Source organism: Chelmon rostratus, chromosome 6 (genome assembly GCF_017976325.1).
Source record: "Chelmon rostratus isolate fCheRos1 chromosome 6, fCheRos1.pri, whole genome shotgun sequence".
NCBI classification, from domain to species: domain Eukaryota; kingdom Metazoa; phylum Chordata; class Actinopteri; order Chaetodontiformes; family Chaetodontidae; genus Chelmon; species Chelmon rostratus.
The window spans coordinates 8,045,903-8,061,704 of NC_055663.1; the positions used below are offsets into that span (position 1 = coordinate 8,045,903).

Genomic DNA, 15,802 nt, shown 5'->3' on the forward strand with positions numbered 1-15,802 from the left:
TAGAATAAGCAGGTGAGCTGTGAACAACTGTAAGTGAGTGGGCAAGGTTGGTTAACAGCACGTTGTGTAATGTTAATGCTATGACATTGTTATAAAGTTAATAAAACCACTTGTTCTGGGTACAACTAAGCTGTAGCAGCCAGTAGTTTATTTGAAAAAGGGCTTGAGGTCTTCATGGGTCCACAAATCCATGACAAAACCCAAAAACACCTAGAAATGTACTACCCAGAACCAAACATGGCTGGGACCCGGACCCACGCAGAACCGAGAACTGTCAAACCAGAACCAAAACATGACTCAAGTTAATTTCAGCAAGCATGGTTCCTTGGGTTTCGAATCCGATCTGCCTAGGGTCTCTATTCACCAACATGCGACATGGTGTCAGATAGACCAGGACCCAAAAGTGATCTTATTGCCCCTGTTGCTAGCACGACGTATGTTTTATTTCTACTGATGGGGCAAGTCTTTTTTTACCGTTCACATGAGGTTCCCTAACTAGCCTGATCGCTGCAGCTAATCATTCCCCCGCCTGAGCCAGTGGAGACGTCTCGTGACTTGAGCAGCATCTGGGCAGGTTTTCGAGCACAGTTTGAGGATCAATAGTTGGACTCAGTGAGAAAGCATCAGATTTGTAAGCAGCAATGCTCAGACTCACTCCAGCTCAGCAGGAAGACATAGCAGCCACATTTGAGACATTTCAACAATACTGTCATCTTCAAGAGGTAACAACTGATGCATTTGTTACAAGACTGAGAGAAAAAGCAGCCTAATGTGAATACAAGACCTCAAGAGAGCAACTCATAGGAGATGAGAAGAGGCTTGTCCTTGGTGTAAGTGATGAGGGCACAAGACGCTGCCTGCATGAGGAAAAAGAGCTCACATTAACATCTGCTGTAGAGGTTTGCCATGCAGCTGCCAATGTACAATAAATGAAAAGCTGTGGCAGTTCTAGGCCCAGGAAATGCCTTACTGTGGAGGGGGGACAGCGGCAAGAATGGCGACCTACCAGCAGTGCGTTTGAGTCATCTAGCAAATCCATGCAAGCCTCACCGCTTTGATGCACAGATGCAGAGAAATGAAACTGAGGCTGTGCATGAAGAAGCTGCAGTTCTGCGTCAGAGAGGTCTGCTTTCGTGGCCACGTGCTGTCGGTGGAAGGCCTCAGAGCGGTCCTGGACATGCCCAGCTGCACAGATGCAAAAGTTAATGCCGTGCTTATCAGAAGTCTGTGAGCCACTGAGGAGACTTCTGGATAAAGTTTTGCCACTGGCTGACCAAACATGACATGAACGAGATCAAAATTCTGGTCACGGCTGTGCCCGTCTTTAGGAATTATAATGTCTTGAGGTATTATGCCCTTCCTGTTGCTGCTTGCTGCAGGAGGGGCAGCCAGTCGCATTCGCTTCCTGTGCATTGTGCCAGACACAGCAGCTATGCAAAGTTGAAAAGGAATGTCTGAGCATTGTTTTTGCCTGTCAACGATTCCACTACTACCTGTGCGGGAGTAACAGCAGAGACGGATCAACGCCCATTGGTCTCCATCTTCAGTAAGGCCTTCCTCAGTGCACCCAAGCACCTCCAGAGCACGAGGAACATGCTGGTATTCAAACCAGGCCCTGAAATGTGCATAACCGACACAGTCAGCAGAGCCACTACCCCACCACAAAGAACACACACATCACACAGGTGTGAAGTGGTCTGCAGCCTGCAGCAGGAGGAGTGCAACGCTGCAGTAGTTCAGCAGATGGACCACCTGAATGAATCAGTTGTACAGGTACAGTTGTCATGTCGAGATTTGTGTTGCAGCAGATGTTACAGTAGGAGTTTGATCAGAGTAAGTTAATTTAAAATGGCCTGTTGTTAAATTAAGTGTTCTCGATGCAGACATTTAACAGGTTTAGTTCTATTGACATCTGTGTTCACCTACAATGCCATGCTGTTTTGATATCTTACTACAGGAAGGGAAATGTAACAGGATATCTTGTTGTAACTGTGAAGCCAGGTGCTCCAGCCCGCGGGTTAATCCCGACAGTTAGTCGCTGCTAGAGGCAGTGCGGTGATTGTTGCTGTGTGGATTACTGCAGTGCATGAATGAGTGCAGGAACTGTGATACATAATCTGTTTAGTGTCTTTATTAGCCAACATTAACAACAAATACTGGCGAATAAACACCTGTCACTATCTATATATAATGACATGTACATATTATATGTCATTAATAAAAGATGCTACTTTCATTCATTTTTTTCCAGGGCAACCGTCACGCCAAACATGCAGCGGGGGGAGAAGAAGGAAGCAGCGGCCATTTTTATTAGAACACAGGTGGAAAATGATGATTCAAGAAGCAACAATGGAATTTGTGAGCAAGCTAACAACACACCTATATAACTGTGAGCTAGTTATTGTTCAGTGTGTCATTTTTTCATGTAATTTGTCTTTACCCGGTTGATGTATAAAGGTGAAACAGAGGGAGAGCCCCAAAAACAAACGACAGAGAGTGACAGGTGTGCACGATTGTGAAAGACCAAGAAACAGATGTGTGAACTTTTGATTTTTTATACAAATGCTGTTCATTTGTAAATACCAGTGCATTACTGCGTGAAATAAACAGCTTTATTTATTTATTTCACTCACAGTTATAACGTGCATTAAAAATTAAATTTAAAAAAATTAATCTTTAAGTTAAATTCATTATTTCAGTGCACTTAAAAACGTTGTTTTATTTGATGGTCTTGCTGCCCTGTCATTTAGTAGGCCTATAACCTGTATAACGTGTATCTGGGTGCTTCTATTGAAAGTCCTTAATTGTCCCCCAGGGACAATGAAACCCATTAAAATGAAATTACTGAAACGAAATTGGTGGATTTTAATAGCGCTGCATTGAGTTGTGTCAAGGTACACGATTAAGCAAAAGTAAACCGGAAGTTGCCTGTTTTCCCTTCAGAATAAAACACCAAATTATGTCATTGAATGTAAAACTGTGTATTACATTTTTCTGGTGTACAAAATCAAAACAATTGTACTTATTCATAGGATGTCACAGATATATCATTAAATGTATTGTGTGATTTACGCTTTTGTTCTCAGCGGCAGTTATTTCTCATGTTGATTAAGGATTATTTTTTTAAATATTGCCCCAATTCTGCTCAAAGTTGCTTATTTTTGTCTCCTTTCCCCTTTCTCATCTTTTGTATCCTGACAGCAGAACTGACATCTCAACTGTCTTTTCCCATTCTTCTGCTTTTCTCTGTATCATTTCCAATATTGATAAATAAATCTAGTAAAATGAAGATCGGATTTCATGCTGCTAAAGTGAAGTACATTTGATGTTGGGGGTTTTCTGTCTGGAATTCGATCACTACAGGGTGTATATTCATATAAACATGATCTTCACATTGTGTTAGAAGATAATGTCTCCGCTGCTGCTTACATTTCTCTGACAGACTTAGTTACTGTTCAACAGTTTGGAATTGCCAGTTAAATTGATGTTTTTCTACTTTCCTTTAATAATAGCTTAACATAGATAAGAAAAAAAAGTACAGTTCAAGACAGCAAATGTATTATTTACATTTGAAATAGTTTTCAGTGGCTTGAATTTCTATTTAGTCAATGCCCCACAGTGTTGTATGCCAGCAGAATACTGTTGTAAGCATTCTGCCCACAGATACCCGTCCATTTTGAATTTGTTGTGCAGTCTAGAAAAGCTAAAATTATATGAATGATAAAATATCAAAGTAATATCTTTTTGTGTGGAGGCTTTTCTACAAATTAAAAGCATGAAAGCTGATTCAAAGATATAGAGTAGTCCTCTCATCCATCTGACCATACCGAATCAAGCTGGTGTGGCAGGTGATTCAGAACTGTAAGGTGGTGCATTTACTGTACAGAGCAAATACAGAATAAATAGAAGCTAATAAATTGCATATTAAACTAACATACTGTAAATTTAAGGAGCAAAATATTTTTGAAAAGAAATTGAAAGCACAAAGAGGACGACTTGGTTGAAGTGATGATTCTAGACGCCCGCAGCTGGAGAGAACCACATAAATTCCACTTTATCCAGCCTATAGCCTCATTTCAATGGAAAAAAAAGCTAGACTTTAATGTACGATTGCTTAATTTATCATAGTGTGGATTCTGACTTTTCTGAGTAACTTACTTACTTCAAGACAGTTAGAATTAGGATGAGTGTATCTACTATTCAAACAGGCATTTCTCTGCCTTGCTGTGCTCTGTCTGCTGTGCTGGTTAACAACTCATTTAGACTACGTCCACATTAATGTGTGTTTTTCAAACTAAAAATGACCTCTGTCCAGACAAGTATTTAAGCACTGTTTCAAAATACATCCGTCCAGACTAACGCATGAAAACACACATCACACGACCATCCACGTATGCTGGGCCTGCTCCTGCTGCTGTAATCAGGAAGCAAATGCTCTCCTATGACTGTACCAAATCACAATCTGACTCAAGAAGTTTCTGTTTTTGCTGACGCGTGTATAAGGTCCCTAGAAGACTGGTGACCACTCTGTGAAAGCAAATGGGGTAGCTGCACTTATTGTAAGTTGCTTTAGATAACTGCATCAACTAAATAAATGTAACACAATCTAATAATCATTGCCAATGTTGTACTTTTGAAAAATAATTAGACTGTCACAACTGTGTTGGACACATTTAAAACAATACTGTTTCAAATGCATTATTGTATAAATGTAAACTATCGTTTTGAGAGCACTGCAGCCATTGTCTTCATCACTTTTACTTTATTTTGAAAGTCACAACCGGAAAACGTAGTAGCACGTCGCGGCTGCCTTGACAGCGGCCCTCATACGGCTGCCCATTCACAGGGAGAAGGTGATTCCAGCGTCTGGGGGACTTCTCTGTCTTCTCTGGCAACCTGATCGACGAACATCACCAACGCCCATAAAGTGGCGATTTACAGGAAATGAACGGAGCCGCTGGAAGAGGAGCCGTGTGTTTCTGTTGAGTCCGGCCGGCTCAGTTGTGTCAGTGCGGTGGTCGTGATTTTGGAGCGAAGCCTATTGTGTAACGGTATCAGTTATAGCTCTCTGATGTATAACATCAACTGTGTAAGTTAGCTGCTTTATTACTGCGTAGCTAGCTCTCCCTGCTCCGGACTGACACACCGCTGATTTCGACTGTTTGATCCCCGTCCACCCGAAAAATGGCAACCAGAATCGATAAAGAGGCTTGCAGAGAGGCTTACAACCAAGTCAGAGACGATAACTCGGACACCAATTGGTGAGTGCGCGGACGCGGCTGCTTGTCCAGACTCCGTTTAAGAATGTGACTATTTTGCCTTTTCATATTTGCCAAAGTCAGCATGTCGCACATGTAAGCCAGAGCCTCGTCTGAACAGCTAAAACTTACTCGCCATTATTCACTCCAGCAACCGGCTCAGTTAACACATGCAGTAATCTGTTTTTCCTTCTAATCTCATCTCTAATTTTAATTCGCATCGCCTGTTACCGCCCACTGCGCCGTCTGGAGAGCGGTGCCGAAATATGAAGCGGACCCTGGGTGGAAGTTCACATTTTATTAAAATAAGCACAGTGCGGCTGAGCGGATACACGCCGAATGGAAGAGATGTTCAGAAAGACTGTGAAAATGTAACGAGCTGTAGTTACCGTTTAGACGAGGTAACTTTAAATCGCTCCATATTTCAAAGTAGCACGACCTGCAGATGGGGGCAGGCTGAGACCTTCGTGAATTGTGTCATACTGGATGCGTGAATCCTGATTTCAGAGCTTTTTTATATATATAAAAAAAACCTCACACGGCAGCACCTCTCAGCCTCCTGTCCTAGCTGAACCCATGTAGCTGATCTGTATTCTGGCTATTTAGCGGTCACACACGGCACAGTTATGAGGCCCAGCGGGGCAGAAGTAATTTCCTTTGTCCTGTATTCACAGAGGATAACGTTACAGTGGTGGCACACACGGCCGACATGCGGCTCGCCACCTTGCATGGGCGTCTCAGGCATTCCGCAAAATGGATCTGCTGTGCACATAGCGCCATTGTTGTGAATCAACAGATCATGAGGGTGAATAATGCATGGAGTAATAACGCACGGTGCCTTCTGCGTCTTCCAGGGCTGCGTTCAAATACGAGGGCTCTATGATCATACCTGCAGGACAAGGCTCTGACTATGAGGACTTCAAGAGGATGTGCACAGGTAAGGAGTGGCGTTCATTTCAAACCAAGTCTTATCAGTGTGATGCGATGCTGCAATTTCTCTCCCTGCCTTTGGCTGATGTAGGTTTTGTGGCATGTGTGTGGCCTCTGTCTCTGGACGGGTTAAACGGCCTATATGCCACGCAGCTTGACTTGGCAGGACACTAATCTTTTAAGACTCTGTGCTCTGTCAACCGTTGGCCTTGAGCCCTGTAACTACACTGTCAAAGCACTTAACACTGTATGCATTGCAATTGCATAATCTGTTCGACAATATGCCGCACGTGGTTTTCACAAGGTGAAACACATAAGGTCAGCCTTTTGTGCGTCTGTGCACAATCTTATCCCGAACCCTGATGGGAATATGTTGGAAATCTGCTTTAAACTCCAGCCCTTGCTCTCCGACTAGTCGGCCTTCATGCAAGTTTAACGTTTTCGCCCCTCACCTCCTGTGAAGTCAAAAAACCGTTGCCACAGCAGCATCTCCCTGCAGCTGGGGGAAAGAATACACAGTTTTAAACACGTGTTCTTACTGAGTGTGTGTGTCTCTTTTAATGAGGGATCAGCTCTGCTGTGTGCTCCCTGCACAGTGCAGTGATTAGCAGGGGCTCTGTTTGCATGGAGCTTATTTTTGCACCTCACAGAAAGGAGAAAAGTAGCAACAAAAAAAAAATAAAAGTGGAGCAGGGACTTTCAGATGAAGATTCCCAGCGAGCGAAGACTCATGGTTAATGGGTGCTGGCTGGATGTAGAGGGAAAACATCCCTCGCTCAGATGTAAGTTCCCCTCTGAGTAAAGCATCTGCTCAGCTGTTGGGTGTGGCTCTTTCTGATGCCTGCTCTCGATGCCTTTAAAGCTTGCCGCCTCAGGGCTGTACTCCTTTCTGTCTCTTCCTGATATTTCAGAGCTCACAAGGCTGTGTTGAAATAGCTCATTTATCACCGCGCTTTGCAGTAATTCAGCTGGTGCGCTCGCCATGAGTTCCTGTTCAGAGATGACACACGCGTTATCAGACATCTCTCTGTCTGTCTGTGGGCTTGTTTTCCTTATTTAGCAATGAAGTTGTAGCCCTGCAAAAAAAAAAAAAAAAAAAAACCCAGAGTGTAGGAGGAGCTGGTGCTGACTGATCTTGTGGTGAGGCTTGAAGAGGAAGGCTCCTTTTGAATAGCGATCTTGAACTTATCCAGCTTCTCAGGAAGTCAAAATAGAGGAATCCTGGTGTGCACAACACGGATCAATGCAAGAACATGCTGCATGCACGGCCTAAATCCTTACATTTCATTGGCCCGCAGAGCTTGTAAACCCAATTTCTGCTGAAAAAGTGTAGCAACAACCAATAACTTATTTAGTCAGTGTCCATCAATTATTCATCGCAGGTCACCAAACTATCAGCTAAAGGGAAATACGGCTGTGGGGACGGCCGGTTGGAGGGTCCGCCCGCTGCTTAAGCTCATCAGCCATTGGATGGATTGCCATGATTCATGACGAATTAGGCAGTTTGACACTCATCGTCCTCAGAGGATGAATCCCTCTGACTTTGATGAGCCTAGCTTTTCCTCTAGCTCCACCAGTAGGTCAGAGTTTTCACTTACCCAGTGTGCATTCGTGCTCTCCAGAGGAGGAATCATACCAGCTTCTCTTCTGGTGCAACCACGAGGTTACCATTTCTGATTTTGACCACCGTTTCTACTGGATTGCTGTGATTTCCAGCTCCGATATTCAAGATCCACATTCTGAATCCTAATGATTGAATGAATCCGCAGATTTTTTATCTGGTGCCAGCAGCAGGTCAGACCTAACATTGATGCTGTGAAGTGTCTGATAGATTGGATCTCCGATTGTATCAGTATCAGAGAGTCAGCCAAACAGGAGTGTGGGTGAAGGGGAAGTTTTGACCTGAGACTGACCTGGCGTGAGATCAGTTTAACACCACAGTCATCATCCTTCGGGGATCCACACCAAATTAAATGGCCGACTGACTGGCGTCTCCATCCTCAGGCCCTGCTGTTAGCAGAGATAAAAGTAAAAACGAGAGCAAATTTGGGCTCAGTTAACATGTTGGTAGGTCCGACCTGACACTGTTCACAGGAGATGGCTCCGGTTTCCAGGCTGTGTCACACGGGGCCTGAACGTTGGCTGGGGGGAGCGTCCACAGGAAGATAAAGTGTCACCCGCCAACCTTTGCTGCGCTCAAACTCAGTCAATTTATGCAGAACAAAGTCTCTCGCAACGAGGGCTTTTTGCTGTCTCATCATTGTTGTAGTTTCAGTGCAGTTTTCTCTGCAGCGGGTGGGGGTGGGGGGGCGGCTGCAGAGTCAGCATGGCTTTAAAGGGAAGACAAACCAGGAAGACTAAGACTGTGGAGGAGGGAGGAAGTGTGGGAGTGTGGGTGCGCCCCAGGTTGGGGTGAGGGTGCTGCTCTGTCCCTCTCTGCCATCTCAAACAGTGGTCATGACAGAGGAGACAAAGGCTCACCTCGAGTGTCACAGAGTTTACTGTGCATTGAAACTAGTGAAGTCCTTTGTACTGATAAGACTCTTTACAGTGGCTGCTCCTAGTCATACTGTTAATGTGCAGCTTAATGTGCAGCTGGCCTGATCTGAGAGCAGTGCTGCTGAGGCTCTGCCAGGAAAGTTTTTATCAACAGGTACATAAAGATAATACTGGCCACACTGTAAAAACCTTTAATGCAGTTTGGTAAAATCAACGGCCCTTTCAACAGGTGCATTAAATTAGCTTGTAATCACCCTCAGAACCTTTTCATGATCGATCGTCTCAATTTGAGGATTTTAATTTAAAATCATAAAGTGGTTGACTACCATGTGGAGTGTTTACCAAAAATGTAATCTTATCAGCAGTTGTATAATGTCTATATCTTTCTGAAGCCAGAGAAAGCAACCGTATTGATGTCATCAGTAAGGGTCTAATGAAAGATGCTTTTGAGTTGCTTCATGGGAATTGTAGGACTACAGTGTTTTTGGAGCTTTTGCTCCATTTTTACATATCTTCTTATATTCACCTTTTAAAAGTACCTGCAGATAAAATGATACTCATGTGTTACATATCAGAATTAGCAGAAAAATATCAGCCCGGTTGTCCTCGAGCACTGTGCGAAGAGATCATTTGGCCCTAATGATGAAAAGTTGAAGCCTGAAGAACTTATGAAAATATAATTTGACTCAGATGGACCAAAAACAGCTGAATGTATGAATAAAATAGTAGATAAATGTATAATAAATGTCTAAAATGAAATTTTTGGTGATATCATTTTAATGACATTCATCGCTACTAAGTTCATTGAAAGAATGTTCTGACTGTTTCTCCTCTGTTCTGTCCATCTGCAGCACATCTCTCCCATTTCACAACTCTAAACTACCCTGAACAGAGATTTCCAGTCATTTCACATCCAGTATAAAATCGCGCACACACACACACAAGTGAAGCTAACTTAAAAGATTAACTCTTACACAGAACAAATTAATGGACAGTCAATTTTGTCAAAGTTCATTGATACACAAGTCAAGCTGACGTATTGCACACAGAAGCAGCATTTAGCCAAGATGGTCACATGTATGCACAAAGTGCACTATTACTGTGATATTGCAATACTTTTCAAATTAGGGGTGGGTGGTACGATCTAAAATGATGTCACTGTATTCTTTTGTGTGCGTTTTCACGTGTTTTGGAAAGAGTGACTTGCCCGAGAATGTAGGTTAATGAGGAATGTAATGTGATTCATTCTCAGAGTGGAACAAGGGGAATGAATGGACGTCTCGTCTGCATTTATGAGGGAGAAAACCAAGAGTGTATTAAATGAGTACAGTGAGTGTAACACGGGGCATGTCTGTCAAGTATATTTACATACAGCAGCTACAGACACGCATCCTGACATATCAGTCTGTATATATGTGTATATACATATGAGTCTACATATTTGAACCTGACTAACACCTGACACTGTTCACAGCAGACACTGGGGGGCTGAGGGAGCGTTTCTGGCATATACTCAATTGAAAACAGTACAGAAACTATATATTCATTACATTTATCAACAGAGCTGCGTGCATCAGTCTCGTGCATGTGGATTTTGTGTGTTGTTAACACACCACGGATTCCAGATGGACGTTTTTCTTGGGGAAGTTCTGCCCTGCAGCTCATGGTCACATTATGCAGACTTGTTGTCAGTCACGGACAGACAGGAACATCTGGAAGAGAATAATGAGTAATGTGTTCATGTTATTGTAACATAATGACACCTTACCGCCTGAAGGCAGCAGACAAGACAGCCCGAGTTATTTGTGAAAATGGCGTAATCAACTTTAGCTGATTCTGTTTTCTTCTTGTGTGAACGAAGTCGTCCAGCGGCATGAGTGGCCAGCATCTATCAACTACACCCGCTCACACGTTCTTCAGCAGATCCAAAATCAAGTCCAGCTGCTTTGATTTAGCATTTACCGATCAATCTGCACTTTCTCAAACAGCGTGATTTAGAAAATGATCACTGCAAAGCCTCGTGAGCTCTGCGGGCTCATAGTTTAACCACCAAATCATGGTGCGTTTAATTTCCGATATCCATAAATGCTGATAGAGAGGAACACGATGAAACCAATCTCTGGGTTTGACCCCTCCTCTGGCCGGGCGGTGTATGTGCTACCAGCACAGAGGGGAGTGTGTTCCCTACCTGCCAATATGGTGGTGGCCAGTGCAGGACTTCAATAGAGGGCCTATTAGATTTATTAGACAGCACTAGATAGCAACTGCACACCCCTGGTTACTTTTGTTGAGTTATAGCATGGCTGACTCAGAAGAACAGAACTGAAATGGTGAATTAGTTGTTTTTGACAAGGAAGCTGTTATTTTACCTCTGATCGATCTAAGTATTGAAATATTTGACTTCATTATTAGTGTAAAATTGCAGTACATGTGAACACAGGCGTAGTGAAACTGGAGTAGTTCCCACATGCCATTTAGTTCTTAGCGGGTTGTTTGCCTTCGACATCTGCTGTCCCTTATTGCTCTTAGTTTTTCTTCTTATGTCTTTTGTGAAGCACTTTGTGACGTCTGCTCTCGGGAGGTACGACTTAAACAAACTCATTATTTACAGAAGAGAAATGTTCCTCTTCAGTCTGGATCTGTGTGTTCAGACATCGCAGTCAGTTCTGAAGTGGAGAACTGTGAGAGCGGCCAGCGTGGTCACTGGGAGGTCTGTGTTAAAACTGCAAGGCTCACAAAAGATTTGACTCATTTAGTCTGTTGACCTGAATATTTCCTCGTTGCGCGTTCCTCGTGCACACACACACTCATGCACACACACAAACACCCACACACACAAACACCCACACACACACATGCAAACTTCACAAAACTTCAGCCAAAATGCAGAACCTTTTAGTCATGTGCGCTGCAACGCTGAAACTCTTTTCTCTCTTCTTTTCTCTCTCTCTCTTCGTCTGTGTTCACACACACACACACACACACACACACACACACACACCAGACCAGCACATCATAACACAAAGCGCTGAACACAAATGTACAGATTTAAATAAAAATCAGTTTTTAACTTACAGACTTTATGTCTTGTTACATAGATAGTACATTCAGTGTGTATGGGAAGCTGTGTCTGAAGTGATTGGATGTGATTGAGCTCCTGTTCTGTTCTGACTGTGTTTACTCTTTAATCTTCTGGTACGATCCTGGGTTCGAGTCCCGGCCCAGGCAGGTCTGGAGTCTGCTCCAGGTGCTCCTGTCAGTGCCCTTAAACCAAAGCTAACCGGAGTTTGTCAGTGGCTGCCTACTGCTGCTAGTACATAGGATGGGTTTATTGCAAGGAATGATAATATTATAATCATAATAAAGTATAACTTAAAGACAGACTTTGAGATTATTTTGTTCATATGTGCAATCTGTAGCCTTTTTCTATGTGCAGATGGAAAAACAGAAGTAGTTGCTATCCAGTAGCAACAGCAGACTGTGACAAGGATTTACAGCTGTTTGTGTGTGTGTCAGCCTCTGGCCAGACAGGAGAATTCTCAGTGTGTGTCTTTTACTGGTGTGTGATGAAATGTGCAGCTTCAAGCACCTTCAATGTGTATCTTCCGCCGCTGACGTTGTCTCTTCCGTCTCTGCCCTCAGATGACTCTCGTCTGTTCGGCTTCGTCCGGATCACAACGGGAGACGCCATGAGCAAACGAGCCAAGTTCACTCTCATCACCTGGATCGGCGAGAACATCAGCGGGCTGCAGCGCGCCAAGATCAGCACCGACAAGGCGATCGTCAAAGAGATCGTGCAGGTCAGAGACTCTGCGGTGTCGCATGTGGAGAGGGTGGCAATTAAAATAATGGCTGTCATCATGAGAGTGAGGCAGAGTGGAGCTGTAATGGTCTCCCTGGGGAAACTGAGTGGTTACAGAGACAGTATGGCAACAGAATGCTGGATACACTGGATTGTTAAAAGCAACACACCCTTTCACCTCCAGATGATATGAAGAGGAAATGTAGTGCTAGGACCAGAACATCTAGAGTCAAAACTCATCAATAAATCAACCAAAGAATGAAGCAGGTGCATAATTAAATGTGTCAAAGGAGCTCCAACATTAGAAATGTAATGTATGCAGTCACAGCAAGGGTGTGAGCTAATATACTGTAAACATTTAGCAGTATGTGCTCCATGTTTTCCAGATTCACTTTGGTTAAAGCGGCGCTGATCAATATTTTTGGATTAGCAATGGAAAAACTCACCATGCTCATGGTGACTTGGGGATTCTTGCCCCCCAAGCAGGAGAGCAAAAGAGAGCCAGAGGGAGAGTAAATGTTGGACTTTCATTCATTAAGTGGATACAGATTTCCAAATGAATCATTTTTGTGTTTACTGTTCGTTCCATTGCCCCAAAGTGGCTAAAAAGATGCATTGATTAACGCAGCTTTAAAGGTGTGGAGTGAACGAACACACCCTCACCACAGCTCGCAGCTGAATCGTTGAATGCATTTCCTTCTGTGTGCCGTCATGTGAGAGTGCTAGTAGAGCAAGAGATACAACGAAAAATGGGGGCCTGCACATCAAAATGTTGCCCCATAGTGCTTCCAGTGGTGAAAAACTAGTAAATATGTGAACTGGGAAACAAGCAGCAGCTGTTGCAGGTTACTGAAGCTCATACTTGACCTTTGTTGAAATCTCCAGCGTGGCACTTTCTTGTTTGACCGGTAGGACCAGGTCTTGAACGTCAGCACCAAGTAAAGTACTGAATTGCATCGATTTGCTCGATCAGATCCATGTGAGGCAGGACTGATGCATTGACAAGTTTGTCATTTTCCGGGTTATTGAAAGTGTTGTTTTTGCTCTCTATACAAACACACTTTCAAATTCAAACGTTACCCAGCCCCTGATTCTACATTTGGTCTGTTCTCGTTGTACAAGAGCTGTAAAGTGTGTGTTTTTTGTGATGTGGTGCTGAACAGCCCTCAGTCATTGCTTTTCATAAAGGAGAAATTTGCCACTTTTTGTGTGGATATCCAATGAGTGTTGATGGTAAATGTAGTCAATTGACCCAATAATGCTGTATTGACAGCAGCTGCTTGAACCGCCATTCTCACGGTGCCTACATGTACCAGAATGCATTACATGCAAGCTCCTGACACTCAACCTCCAAATACGTCCCAAAGCCGCCCAGCAAACCTACTTCGCCCTGTTTTGAGCGGAAACAAAATGTATTGAAATGAACTCTGCGTTAATCAGCAGGTATGATTTTGCATACACCTGACAGGTGTACCTGCAGCTTACTTTGATCATCATCACTATAAAAATACATAATTCAGCTTTGTATATATACATAGAAAAGGGTGGCAATACACTGGACAACTTTTTAGCCAATATGATAGAGAAGTGTGCTTGCCACATGACATTTAGTGACACTTGTGAAAATACACTATGGACTTTATCTGGCGAACAAGCAGCCGTGCAATTAGGAAAAAACATGTTGAGACAACAGCTTATTCGACATTTCTGTGTATCACCCACCCTAGCCTGTAGCTATTACTTTGTCGGCCGTAACGTTAAGTGACAAACACACTCACTCAATGGTCATCTGCCCTCTGGCCCTGCTGGTCTCTGTTATCTTTTCTAGTTTATCTTTGGGGTCCTGAAAAAGGTCTCCGGCACTCCTCTTTTTAAGCGAGGAGCAAAACTTTGCCGCATAGCAACGAACACGCAGGCTCCTTCGGGGCGGCATTCAGTGCGGCAGAATGATTCAGCTTCTGTTGGCATCCGAGGGCGATTTGAGCAACAGCACCACCAGTCGCTGTTTGCTCTTGGCAGCTCAGGTTCTGGATGGTCCCTGCCAGCTGCATCCTCTGGCAGGGCTAATACAGCCGCAGCCTCGGCCCCTCTTCGCTGGATTGCTTCAGCTGTATCCTGTGGCTCGAATACATGTCCTGTAAAAAGTATCGTCATCTAAAACATCCACTGTACTCTTATTAAATCATGCCATTTTCGCTGTTGGAAATGTAGCTAGTTTACAATATAAGCAAGACAGGAAGGAAGAATCTTTGGGCAGCATCTAGAGTACGCCCCCTAGATACGCAGAGGCGGAGACAAGAAATCCAAGCCAAACTAGTCTGTAGTTCATCTGAGAACCAATAATGACGTCACTGGTTTGTAGAAGAACATTAAAAAACCTGTTGTTTTCACGCTATGCTGTTTTCTTAATCTAAGGCTGAACATCAGCAAAGTGATCCTTTAATGCTCAGCAGTTGATGTAAACTGGTGTTGCATTTTTGTTGCAAGATCCATTTATCCTTTGATGCTGTTCTTCACCTCAGCATGTGTTGTGTTTCTGCAGAACTTTGCCAAGGAGTTCATGTTAAGTGACCTGAGGGAACTGGACGAGGACTACATCCGTATGGAGCTGAAGAAGGCGGGTGGGGCCAACTATGATGCTCAGGCTGAGTAGAGAAGGGCCGCAGTCCACTGGAAGGGTCGAGGTTGGGTTGGGGTGGGGGTGGGGGTGGGTCTGATCCAGTTGGGGTGGGATGGAATAGGTGGGGGCGGGGAGCGGTGGGGCAGGGCTGCTACCTCTTGGGGAGAGGGCGGGACGGGACGGAGAGGGTGCTTGAAGAAAGGGAAACGCATGCACCCAACACACACATTTTACCTTCAAATGAAGTCCGGCGGCGAGACTTCATAGTAAACAATTTGCTCATTTTGCAAGAACACAGGTACATACAAAGAGAGCAGAGGTGCACCACGGCCAGTTTATAGAAGCAGCGTAACTAACCAAGCACTGTTCATGCTGCCTAACAGTGGCTTGTTATAAAAGTCTCTCTTTCTTTAACAGCTTAGTAATGCACTCTCAACAACAGCTTCAGAATACATTAACAGATAAAAACAAATCAGAGTTACTGTAGCCACTATGTGTTGGCACAGGTGCTGCTGGTGCACCTCTAAAATGATGACATCTGCATCAGGGCGCTTATATTCTGGCTTTTAACATGACTTATGGGTGAGCTGCATCCACGGGATCTTCTTTGGCCAACACTGGAATTTCTTGCTTGAGCTTCAGGTTTTGCACACATAAAGATATCTTAAACATGGTGACACTCAAGGATGTTAA

The 15,802-nt window shown here is 43.8% G+C and overlaps 1 protein-coding gene across 1 annotated transcript; it reads left to right on the plus strand.

Annotated features, from left to right (window-relative positions):
* The first annotated feature begins 4,835 nt into the window (after nucleotides 1-4,835).
* On the plus strand, nucleotides 4,836-15,173 carry cotl1 (coactosin-like F-actin binding protein 1). Its single transcript, XM_041938997.1, has 4 exons — nucleotides 4,836-5,261; nucleotides 6,113-6,195; nucleotides 12,330-12,487; nucleotides 15,032-15,173. Exons 1-4 carry the CDS (start codon nucleotides 5,185-5,187, stop codon nucleotides 15,140-15,142), a joined length of 429 nt encoding a protein of 142 aa, XP_041794931.1. The 5' UTR covers nucleotides 4,836-5,184; the 3' UTR covers nucleotides 15,143-15,173.
* Nucleotides 15,174-15,802: the final 629 nt, after the last annotated feature.

What these genes read in the sequence shown, in the direction of transcription:
- cotl1 (XM_041938997.1), top strand. Translation starts at nt 5,185, where the DNA reads ATGGCAACCAGAATCGATAAAGAGGCTTGCAGAGAGGCTTACAACCAA. An exon ending in CTTCAAGAGGATGTGCACAG is followed by an intron (nt 6,196 to 12,329) that starts GTAAGGAGTGGC and finishes CTCTGCCCTCAG; the next exon opens with ATGACTCTCGTCTGTTCGGC. An exon ending in TCGTCAAAGAGATCGTGCAG is followed by an intron (nt 12,488 to 15,031) that starts GTCAGAGACTCT and finishes GTGTTTCTGCAG; the next exon opens with AACTTTGCCAAGGAGTTCAT.